Here is a 12,508-nt window from a genome sequence, read left to right as displayed (position 1 = left end):
CTTGGGCCCCTGGGATGAAGTCTTTGTGGAGTCTATTTAGGTAAGCAGCTAGAAGAACAAATAGAGTTGAATTAATCTCAGCTATTGTATTTGAGTACATGGCAAACAGTGTGCGGTATAGAAAATGAATATTGTCATACCTTTTTTAGGGCATAAAAATGCTGGAATCTTTTAATGTGTTGTCATCTTGAAGTACTTTATCTTATATTTTTAAGCCTCAGCATCCATAGAGGAGATTTATACAAACAAGAATTATTTTTTAAAGTATAAAACCACCTATTCAAATTCTCTGCAAATATAAGGGGAAAACCATTTCTGTGGCATGCATGTTTGTATGTTAGGTGTCTTCCACTTAATAGAGGGATGATGTGTATGTGGCACGATGGACAAGATATTAATTCTGGGTGCAGTAAGAGAGTGAGGGGGAAGACAGAGTACCACTCCAGCTTCTCATTTAATAAGGAAGAATTTGGAAACTCTGAAGCCTCATTAAATATCAAAACAGTGCTGAGCTGTACAATCAATGTTGCTGTTGTGCTGTTCTGCAGTTCACAAAACTTCAACTTCCTAAAATTACAGGAAAACATTACTTTTTATAGCATTGACTTGAAGCTTTTGTATTGTAGTCAGGTTTTATGACTTCACTTGCATCTGTGCTCTTGTTTGAGGTTTTCTTAATGTTGTTTCTCCTTTCTTTCTTTACAAGAAAATGTAAATAGGCCTGCTTAGACCACCTTCATTAATGAGTAGTAAGTAAGGGCAGGGAGTGAAATTTATCTGGAGTGTTTACTTTCTGACCAGGTATTGATAATAATGAGCTAAAGGATTATGAATATATTTAACTGTTAGGATCTTTGTCATCACTGAACGTCATTACAGAAATTAGTCTTCTCAGTTGCATGTCCAGTGTTTTCTTTTAGTATTGCAGGTGGTACTGCATGAAAATAAGCTGAATTACAGATTTTTTTTTAAGTGCAGTGGTTACCAAAAGCTACCTTTTTAATGGCATTAATACTGCATTGCTCTGGTCTGTGTTGTTTGAAATGAAATGTTAGTGCTCTCCTTCCCTTCAGACTTTGGTTTTGTTTCTTAGGTTGCACGTCTTCAAAAAATCCCTGATGGTGACAATGAGACAATGATTCCTGTACTGTCTTCAAAAAAAGCAAGTGAATTGCCAGTTGATGAAGTAGCAAGCATTCTGCAAGTAGGTGGTTTTGCATGTCTTAAGAATGTGCTGATGTTACCAAACAGTAAGTTTAATATTTTTTAAGGACAGATCTTGTCACTGAAAGTCTATGCATTATCATGCAGTTTGATATTAGCTATTGTCTACTTCTAAAAGCCTGCTGATTTGTAAATTGTTACTTGAAATGCTCTATCTCTAATGTTTTCCAAAAAATCAGGTATTTGGACAGCGGTTGAGATTTAACTTGAAAATGTTTGGATTTCTGTATGCTTTGAAGGTTGCTTTTTGTTAATAAAAATCCTAGAGTCAGTCTTCCTAAAAATTCTGTCCTATTTTTCATAGCTATTGCTTCCGTTTCTCTAAGGAATCCTTAATGTCCTTAATTTATTTTGGTAGCCTCTATTTTAAGTGGAGGAACAGGATTGAGAAAGCTACCCATTGACAGATTTATGAACCACTGAATCTGGGTTAATTTTCATGATAGATGGTCTTTTTTCATTTTCTGTATGCTTGACTGCTTGAGGAGTACACCGTGATAAATGTTGGTCACTGACAGCTCAAGACTTTGAAGCTATTGCTGTCATGTGGCTGAGTAACTGAATTCCTGACATAATCCTCAAGAGTCTGAACTATGCCCACAGTTCAACTTGTTGAAGAGTCTTCTGCAGGGAAAATCGGCAATCATTTAAAGATGTGAAACAGCATCTGCTTCTGTAGTTCTGTGAATTTTTTGTTGAATCTCTTAAGAATTTCTGCCAAACTGAGTTTTAAAATAGTAGGTAGTTAGCTCTTATTGTCGTACAAACATTAGTATCAAACTTGTCTTTGTGATGTTAGCCAAATTTGTATAATCTAAGGCTATATGTTTTGGTGTTGGAATTTATTCTGAAGTCTAGCTTATCAGTGTAATTGCTGACTGTGTTATTCTTTGCATATTTAATAGGCTAATCTTCAGAATGGCTTAAAAAACTGTGAAGTTTGTCATAGACGGGCATTCCATGGATGGAATGAATTTGATATTAGTGAAGATGAACCACTGTGGAAAAAATATATTTCCCAGGTTAAGATTTTTGTCCTTTCTGCTTTTTCGGTTTTAATACTTGTCAGTAGTTTTGCTCTTTGTTACTTACCTTCTATGTGCCTGAACATTTTTTGATAAAAGTGTGGAAACTCTAGTAGAATAGGAAATTGCAACTTCTGTAATTTATATTTAATTTACCTAGTGAAAAAGCTTTTATTTAAGTACATGCCAGTGTTTTAATGACATGATTTATTCTTGAATGTATGTTCATAACTAGCCAAAAGGTACCATCCATAACTATCCTGAGGGCTGGAGAAACAGAATAAAGTTCCCTGTAGGCAAAGACTTGAGCGTGAATCGCACTAAGGTCAGACACAGATGCATATGACTGTTGGTAAATATTTAAGTGGAACATAAGAATAACTTGATAGGTAAAGGAAATTTTAAAAAGCAAAACTGCTGCCTTTGAACTGAGGGTGGATGTGGGGCCAGCCTTGATTCTGGTGTTAAGCAGAACTGGCAAAAGTCAAGTGTGAATTTTTTTCCTATCACTGTGATTTATCTCATATATATGTGCATGCAGCTTCCTGAAATGGTGTGGAAGTGTCACTACTTTCTCCTGCCTACCCTTCCCACCCCCCAGCCACACAAGATATTTACAGCATATTTTCACACAGAAGATTTTTCTAATGAATCTGTAATGTTAAACATTTTGGTCAATATTTCCTGCACCTTGTCTGAGCAGCAGTGCAGTTAAATTCTAGGGTAAATTCTGAAGTAATAGATGGTTAGAATAGAGAAACTGTTTTACTTGGGCGTGACTAAAAAGATATTCAGCGCTCTGCAGATGATAGCAGTGAGAACATCATCACATACTAACTGTCCTCTGGCATTAATGCTTTATTTTTCCATGTGTAGTGTCAAATTAGTCAGATACATCAGAACACTTCTAAAGAATATTATCCAAGTCTATTTTAGGTAGGAATTATTAAGATACGTATTCGCTTTGAATGTGCTCATCATCTGTGCTTTTATAATGTTCTTCCCTTTAATTGTAGGAATGTTCTTTTTTGTTAACACTTTGCAAAAAAATTACCGTGTTAGCAACCAGCTGTCATGTAGAAGCAAGATCCTTTATTATTTTAGCCTTAGAAATCTGAAAAAAGCATATGATCTAAAAAGAGAACTTGTATCTTGTAAAACAAGAAGTCATGAATTGAAAGTTATGAAATACATTGTTGCATTGATAGTGGTCAGTTGTTGGGAATGGGATCAGCCTGTTACCTCAAAGTCATTTTTAATATATTTCAGGCTTGGTTTTGTTTGTTTAAATACAGTTTAAATAAATATAGGAGATTATTCTTTTTGTCTTAAAAATGTGAATCAAGAAATGTAAGAAACCATTTTTTCCTGTTATGTATTAAATATGGTCTATTCAAGGTCTTTGATTTAAAAAAAACCCCTCAAGTAAACATCTGAACTGTACAGAGTCAGATATTCTTTGTACAGGTAGGTTAGAAATATTTTAATTATAGAATAATGTGTTTCAAAAATAGATCCAATGTGCTTTGAGGGGTAGATAAAATGGTCTTTCTGTCAAGAGTATTGCTGAATTACTGTTCTGTTTTATTTCAGTTTAAAAATCCCCTTATTATGCTTCTCCTGGCATCTGCAGTCATCAGTGTTTTAATGCATCAGTTTGATGATGCTGTCAGTATCACTGTGGTAAGGAACTAAAATTTTATCTTTGGGACTGCTTCAGAATGAGTGACCGCATGTACTTTCAACATCACGTGAATGGCAGTGTGGGATGGGATCACTTGATTCTAATTAATGACTTTGATTTGTATGCTGTCATTACATCTGTTTAGTTTGTGACTGGATTTTGGGGTTTTTTTGACTGATAGTAGTACATATTAAAATACATCAACAAATAATTATCTGGCTGCATCTTGCATCTTTACTCTTTCATTGGTTGAAATGCCTGTCTTTAGGCATTTGTTGAGAGGAGCAACTTTTGGTGTATTTTGTGTAATTTTTATCTTATATTATGCATTCATTTCAAATTCACAGAATCATCAAGGTTGGAAAAGACCTTGAAGATGATCTAGTCCAACCATTAAATTGAAACCAACATAAGCCTTCTGCGAATTTACTTGAAAGATGTAATCTTTTAATACTTTAAAAAGAAATGTAACCTGAACTCTCTAGAAATAGCAGGAGAGAAGCTGAAATAATGAATTTTTGGTAGACATTTGCAGTTAAATAGGGTGCTAAACTGGTGAGCCAAACATAGTACTACTAAACATTTGTCATTGCAAATGACAGAGAAGAAAATCATAATCCCTTTGACCTTTGTGGGGTGATAGGCAATAACTGAAAATAGGGATTTCTGTATGATCAGAGGCAAGTTCTAGCTCTTTCTTGTCTTGGCTGACCTCCACACTCTCTATGTTGAGTTTTACTTTTGTAATTAACTCAAGGTAACTGGAAGTTTGCTCCTAACCCCTCTAATTCCTTAAAAAGAGTAGTTTTCTTTGGAAGATAAACTATGTGGCTTCTTTAAGAAAAAACATGCAATTTTGAATGTGAGTATAGTGTTAGTTTGGAATGGTTTGTTGTGTTCCTAAGTTGGATTTAGGTAAACTATTGTGTTATGAAATGTATTTAATTATTGCGGCTGAAAGTTGAATTATTTCTTGGTTTTTCCTTTGTTAGTGCCCTTAAGTCTGTTTTCTAACCCTCTTGAGCAAGGCAGTGAGAAAAGAATAGGGCGGTTAGTGTAAGGGAGCAGTAATTTCTGCATTCTGTGCTACAACCTGAGACGGAATCTTTCAGCAGCCTCATAAACGTTAGTAGGGGTGTCTTAAAATATGGAGAAAAAGTGTGGCTGAGTTAAAGTGCATCAGCTGTGGTTTCTGTTTAACTTCTGACTAGCCTACTTGTTTAGTCTTGTTGCTATTAATGCCCACTTTATCACCTAGTGAATATTTGTTTTGCTTCATTTTCAGAAGATAGTGCAATTTTCCTGTGGCTGTATGTTTGTGCTCAGAGCCTTAGCAACAAAGCTAACTTGCTGCTAAAGATCAATGACGTTTATTTCTTTTGGTGGCAATGGTGGCTTGAGCAGCTTTTACCGTCTTTTTAGCTCTGCTGGTACAGATGTATTGTAAAACATTTTGATCTGGACTGGGAACTGATGAAGATTTTAAAAAAAAAAAAAAAAATTACAGACCTTTTTCCATTTGAAGGATATTTGCTTCTTGATGCAAGCCATTGCATGTAGACACAAGCTGAGAAGACTGATGTGAGACTAAGAATGCAAAGCTGCGTCAGGTAGCATGAACTGTAGAAGGTAATATATTGCCCCCAAAAGAAACACGTGTAGCTGTGGTGGAAATACTCCATGGAAAGATGGAATATATTTAGTTATTCCCTAATATTCAGTTGGTGAGGCTAACGTTAGTATCACAAATAAGGCAGATTTACTGGATTTGTGCTCGATTTAGTTAAGAGTTCTTCAAGAGAGATTTCTCTTGCAAAATGGTAATATCTTGGTTATTTTTTTAGCAGTTGCTGTATGTACTTTAAAGGCCTAATTAGTGGATATTGTGTTATGGTTCTGTAAGAAATCAGTGTAACAACGCAATTTGAGTAACAAATTCAGTTAATGTAACAAAACCCAATTTGAGAGTGTATTGAAGGGGAATATGACACTTTACACAAAACTGATCTTTGTTACTTCCTGTAATAGATTTCATTCATTCACTCACTTTCACATCACATGCTTACAAGCCCCGTGATGTTTATGTTGAACTGCTGTGACCAGAATTGTATGTAATATGGGGGACTATGAAGGCTTGCTATTGAGGCCTTAGTACTTGAATTATTCCTAATGAGTAATTCTTTTTTAAGCTTTTTTAGTTTGGGATATCTGGGATCTTGGCTGTTTGGGGTGTATTCAGTGTCCTGTCTCACTCCTTGGGAGTATTGGACAGTTCCTGAGTCTTGTCCTCCTCTTATGCTCCTTGCTGAGATATTTTGGGGCTCCAGACCTGTTCTTCATCTTGGTACCTTACCTCTAGTCTTCAGTTTGTTCTTAGTCTTTCTGTTATCTGGTTATTTGAATGAAACCACATCCCTAATGCTCTGTAGCGGTTAGCAGTTAACAAACACAGCATTCCTAACCTTTGTTCTGTTCAGAGAACACCATTCACACTTCATTCAGACCAATTTTTCTGTTTCCTTCATAGATCTCTGTCCACTGCTGTCTCTTGTTCACTGTTTAGAAACAGGGAGCAGAGGAGGTTTTTCTTCAGAATCGCTCCCTAGTTATTAATCTTATTTTTAGTAAAATCAGGTTATTGAGTTCTTGGACGTCACTAGAGCAGATGTAAATAATGGCGTTGCTTTTATAACAGACTTGAGGGATACAGAGTGATTTTGAGCATGAGAAAGTTTGTTTCCAAATCATATTGTTAATATGTGGTAACAACTATGGCTGAGCAAAACCAAATATGATCCCTTACTTTCATGGCCATCTGGAATTCTATCTCACCCGCTTTTGTTTTCTTGCAGGCAATACTCATTGTTGTTACGGTTGCCTTTGTTCAGGTAAGACAGCTGTTGTCCAAATAAAATTACTGCTTTTATGTAAACTCTTCTATTTATAAGACTGAAATAGTTGTCTTGATGCATTGTGCTGTGAATGGTTGAGTAAAGAGCTCTGTGCTTTCATCCAAGTCTTTTGCCTTTTCTAAACTGCATGGTTTGTCCTATTTATAACTGCATTGACATTTATGCATCTACATTGGTATTATACTCAGCCATAAAGGAGTACTTGTAAAGAAGCACTCAGAATAAGCAGTGTAGAAGTACTTAAATATTTAACTTCATATAAAACAGATTTTGAAAATGTAACTCTGGCTTCAATTTTGTACGGAAATTAAAAAAAAATAAAGTCTTTAAGTAACTTTCTAAGTCATAAAGTTGTGTTCATTCTGTAAATACACAGCTTTACTCTGTGTGTGTGTGTGTGCGTAAACCAAAATTGCTTTGTGTTTGTACTTTATATCTTTGCTTACCTTAATTCTGTAATCTGTTTCTTGAGTTAGAGATGAGTTATGTTACCTTAGTTCTCCAGAGGCTAAGAGCATGATAATGATATTTTTGGTACTACCTTGTTAAACTGTAGAACTTAATCTTGTGTCTGATCCCTGGGTTTAGAAACATTACTGCAAGTATTACAAAGATCTGAAGATATTGAAGGAAAATGCAAAGGACCTCTGCTATTCTTTCAGAAGAAATGCATGTAGGCAAATCTGTAAATATTTCAGTGTTTGGACTGTATTTGCTTTTTAAAGTGTCTAATACAGCACTGTTGAAGGGCACCTGTTATCTGATTGCTTGGAATATTACTTTAATACAACTTTACTAGTAAGGTAAATTTCAGTACATGTGGATGTATCTTACTGTTTTTTAAATTTTGCCTGTTTTAAAAAGATGATCTGCTTTATTTTTTTTTAAATGTCTCTGCAGGAGTACAGATCAGAAAAATCTCTTGAAGAGCTTAGTAAACTTGTGCCTCCAGAATGCCATTGGTATGTAATTGCCTGTTCTTTCAGTCCTAAATTAAGTCATATTAAGTTTAATCTGAAATGAGTAAATAAAAAATTTTACTGAACTTATCGCCTTTGTATCAAGCTCTTATGCTGACACAGAATGTGCTTTGCTATTGCTCATTTTAAAGATTGTTTTATGAGCCTAAAAAATTACTCCACGTTATTGCCTCTCTGAACCCTTCAGATGATGTTACTGATGTGTAACTTCTAAGAAGCAAGCAGCAAATTAGAAATAACATTTTGCTGAAACCAGTAACATTGCAATGCATAGTCAAGAGTGTGAATGCTTTTCTTGGACAAAATGCCAGAGAAGACATTCTTAATGCTCTTCATGTCTTTACCTACAGTGTACGAGAAGGTAGGGTGGAACATACACTTGCAAGAGATTTAGTCCCAGGTGATACAGTCTGCCTGTCAGTTGGAGACAGAGTGCCGGCTGATCTACGGTTGTTTGAGGTATATGAGGCCTAATATTGCTTTAATATTTAATAACTTTTCTTTTTGTGGGACAGAGGGGAAGAGAAGATAACCATTGAATACTGAAGTGCAATAAGTGTTATTGTTTGGAATTCACAACTATTTTGATAGAAATTTTGAAATAGTTACTTTCCAAATGTAATTGTGCATTCTTAACAATATATGTAGTTTTTAACTGTAGGACATGAGAGGAAAAATTTTTCCAATTTCATGTAATAATGCATTCTTGAAAATTTTAGTTGTTTTTCCTCAATGTTAAACATGTTGTAAAATGGTTGTTTTCCGTCTGAATGATAAGATATTTTGGCAGCTGGTTGCAGGTTTTTTTAGTCTTTATTTACATTAATCTTTAGGATATAGTTTCAGTGTTCTCTGATAAGGAATATTAAAAAAAAAAGTGAAATTGTGCCAGTGTAATCTTCTCTCTCTTTTTCATCAGTGTGTGTTGTTCTATCTTCCAGTTTACTAAATATTTAATTTGTAACTTTAGTACTGCTAGAAGTGCTTGGGTTGAAGCAATAGCACTAGAATAGTACTGCAGATTCTCTAAAAATGAAATGGAACGTATATATATTTGCCTTGCTTATTTTGATGGTTTTGGTTGAATAATGTCATGTTACTTTTCTGTCAGATTGGGCATCCTCAGGTTGCCCAGTATCTGGGCTATCTATCATGTTAAAGTAATTTTTTTGATATGATGAGCTGTATACCTAGTATATCCATGGTTGATACTGGATTGATCACTGTTCATTTTATGGACAAAGTCTAAATGAACTAGTTTGAGGCAAATTTGTGATGCTCTTGAGAAAGTTGTCTGGATTGTCTGTTGTCAGCCCCTGTAGTATAGTTAATACTTGAGTGGGATTAGTTTTTGTGACTGCAAACACTTTCTCCTTCCCTCAGCAATTGTATAGTCTCTGCATTGATATGAAAGCGCTGTTGCAGCAACATCTACTTTCTTGCTCATGAGCTTATAGCATGCTGTGATAGCAGCATGCTTGAACCTCTTAAAAAGGAAAGCAGAAATGGAATTAGAAATTTCTCAACTGGCTGTAGCGCTACAGCAGATGAAAACTTGTGCCATCCTTATCTCAACTATTCTTGCAGATCATTTGAAAATAAGATCATGCCATCTTATTTTCATCTTGTCTCTACTGGGCATTATTATGGGGTGGTGGATTTAAAAAAAAATATGCATGAGACTATCTTATCAGAGAAGGAACTAGATCTCTTCTGCATATTCTGATTGATACTGTCCTGGAAAATTGTAGAAATGGTAATTAGGCACTGTTTACTTTCTGAAGCCTTTCATACATGTGAGAAGTTTCTTCGCTGGTCTAATCTTGTGGAGGCAATCTTGTTTTCCAAAACATATTTGAAGACCTTTTCTGGTCTAGGTTTTTTGTATGTTAACGAGTGGTCCATCAAGTTTTGTGGTGATCTTCTCTAAAGTCAGAATATTACATCAAGAGCTAACATACCTATAACAGTGTAGACTTTAAACACAACTCTTTTTGGCAGTGCTGATAAGTGTTTCAGAGCTCGTGACTAAATCTGAACAGTAGCAAAGTGGAATCTTCATCCCAGTTTCAGCTTGAAGTCTGAGGAATACACCACAAATACAAAATTACTGTAGAACTTTCTGGAGCTAATCATTCTTTCTGGCTTTGATTGAAAGATTCATTGCAGTTTTTGACAAGTGTCCCTCTTCCTTTATTGAGCCAGCATCCCTCTTCTAAAAGTGAGTACTGCACTGGTCACTATTTGAGAGAACAGCAGGAGTTAGAGGGGTTTGACTGATCAGAAAGCGCTTTAGTAAAGGTACTATCCTCTTTTAACACTGACTAAATTATTTTTGACCTAGCAGCCTGTGTTCGTTTTGTTGTCCAGCTAGAACTGGAGTGCATCAGAGTTATCATGCCACTTAAAAAAACCAAACAAACAAAATAAAACACCAAAAAACCCTCAACTTGAACCTTGGAGTGATCTGCTGTAGCATGGTGGTACAGAATGTAACATAACTGATCTTGTTTACTCCTGTAAGTGATACCCTTTCAAAGAATTTTGGCAATTCAGTTTTATTATACATCCTTTAATGCTGTTTTTCTTGAGAAGGTTATCTTGAAATTTAGTGATATGGTCACCAATAGTGGCTTCATACTTTTTAATAATGCAAAATTATTTTCCTTAAATTCTGTGAGCAGAATTTTATGATTCAGGCTTTGGCTCTGTTCAAGACCTATTAAAGTCAGTATGTTAATATGTACGAATTGATGTCAGCTGGGGAAAGACATTTCATTTTATATTTTACTAAGTTATTTTTTGTTTTGGATTATATTTATAGAACACACATTTTATTTTCTTCATCTGTCATCTGATTAATACAGACCAATTAATTTTTAGCTTTTCCTTCTCTAACTGCTCCCACGTGCTGCCAACCAAAAATAAAACCTAAACCAAAAAAAAGGCAGTTTCTGTTCCTCTAGTCTATGTGACTGTTGCCTGAATAGCATTTTTCCTATAGGGAATTTGTGAACAAAAACCACTGTATGAAATGGTTCTTGTTAGAGAGTTCTTAATGGACTGTGAGAGGAAGTGGACAGAAGAAGAGTTGAGAAGATAACATGTGTGCACTTGCGTTCTCAGTTAATTATTTTGTTTGACTGAATGCGTCACAGTTGCAACCTCTTGAATGGACATAAAATTATGAGTAAACATTGACTCTTCAAAGTGAGAGCTTACTGTATTGCTGCAATATTCTGTAGGAGTGCTTGTTGCTTTGTTGATCCTTAAAATATGGTCGATATTGACATGTCTTCTTACCATATGAATAAACTGGATATATTTTTAATGGTCAAAACTTCAAGAGAAACTTCTATTAGCGCTTCCAGCTACTTATGAAAGATTGTCATTTTTTTTACCTATTTTGTTTTCAAAGGCTGTGGACCTCTCTATTGATGAATCCAGTCTCACAGGTGAGACAGCTCCTTGCTCTAAATCTACAGCTCCTCAGCCAGCAGCAACGAATGGAGACCTTACTTCTAGGAGCAATATTGCTTTCATGGGAACATTGGTCAGATGTGGAAAAGCAAAGGTAAAATCATTATGGATAGGGAAGAATATTTTCCACGTTTCAACAATTTGAAGGCAGTTCTTTTTAAAGTTCACCTACCAGTTGAGAAATGTTCTTTAATGACTACATATATTTCGAGTTTTCTGAAACAATAGAAATGGAAATTTTTACTGGAAATACAGAAGACTTTACAGTGATACACTGCAGATCTTTTCTCATTGGTACTTTTTCAGACACTAGTTTAACAAAACTAATCTGGGGCCAGGAGAGCTCAAGTTTATAGGGAGCAGATGATGTGGAAGTCTTCTGTCTAGGATGTGGTATTTTGCTTCTAGAACTACATTCACGTGTTTGAAAATACAGTTGGGGCTAATGTTACATAGGTGTTACCCTTTTTGAGTTCCATTACTGGTAGTTACTAAGTACTTCAGCAGTGCTCGGAACAGCCATTTGTTTCACAGAGGCAAAATGTTTCTTAGCAAAACTATTCCCTACTTGTGCCAAGAGTTAATTTCATAAACAAAACTAATACAATTGTAGCAGACTAAATAGCATTTGCCCACTATTTGAGTCAAAGCTGTCAAGAGCAACTGCTAACATTAAAAATTAAACCTCAGATTTGAATTGACTTTATTTTTGTGGTTTTTTTTCTTTTTAGGGGATAGTTATTGGAACAGGAGAAAACTCTGAATTTGGGGAGGTTTTCAAAATGATGCAGGCAGAAGAGGTAAGAGTGAATATTTAGAAGCAAAGTCATATATTATGTAAGTGTATATTTTATTCATGAAAATTTTTAATTTATTCTGTAGGCACTTAGTTAAACTTAATTACATTGCTTTTAATATTTTTCTTTCCTCTAGTGAAACAAATCCAAGCTCTTGAACATGAAAGTAGTAATTGAATTCAGTGCCACAAAATATCCATAGCTGACCTAAAAATATTAACTGTGAAAATAATATTCTGAACCTGTTCAATGGAACAAATGTCATTGCAATTTATGGAAGTGTATTTTTTTTCAAGTGGAAGTACGTTTGTGTAAATGGGATTTGTATGATAGGTTTGTGTGCTGCAGGTACAGGACTGTGCTTTCCCTTGATTAGCAGTGTATTTTGGGGTTATGCATGTGTCTC

The 12,508-nt window shown here is 35.1% G+C and overlaps 1 protein-coding gene across 8 annotated transcripts in view; it reads left to right on the top strand.

The window, feature by feature from the left end:
* Positions 1 to 12,508, top strand: part of ATP2C1 (ATPase secretory pathway Ca2+ transporting 1) — a 66,149-nt gene that overhangs the window by 31,141 nt on the left and 22,500 nt on the right. For all 8 annotated transcript variants that reach the window (XR_012627706.1, XM_074860024.1, XM_074860084.1 and 5 more), the window contains 8 exons: positions 1,094 to 1,204; positions 2,130 to 2,246; positions 3,843 to 3,932; positions 6,786 to 6,821; positions 7,746 to 7,807; positions 8,176 to 8,284; positions 11,244 to 11,399; positions 12,037 to 12,105. Coding sequence is in view for 7 of the 8 variants with exons in the window: in XM_074860056.1 (XP_074716157.1) it covers positions 1,094 to 1,204; positions 2,130 to 2,246; positions 3,843 to 3,932; positions 6,786 to 6,821; positions 7,746 to 7,807; positions 8,176 to 8,284; positions 11,244 to 11,399; positions 12,037 to 12,105 (750 nt within the window). In the remaining variant the exon portion in view is untranslated. The remainder of the gene's footprint in view (positions 1 to 1,093; positions 1,205 to 2,129; positions 2,247 to 3,842; positions 3,933 to 6,785; positions 6,822 to 7,745; positions 7,808 to 8,175; positions 8,285 to 11,243; positions 11,400 to 12,036; positions 12,106 to 12,508) is intronic.

This window comes from Strix uralensis, chromosome 1 (assembly GCF_047716275.1).
Source record: "Strix uralensis isolate ZFMK-TIS-50842 chromosome 1, bStrUra1, whole genome shotgun sequence".
NCBI lineage: Eukaryota > Metazoa > Chordata > Aves > Strigiformes > Strigidae > Strix > Strix uralensis.
This window is presented reverse-complemented; position numbering and strand designations above follow the sequence as displayed.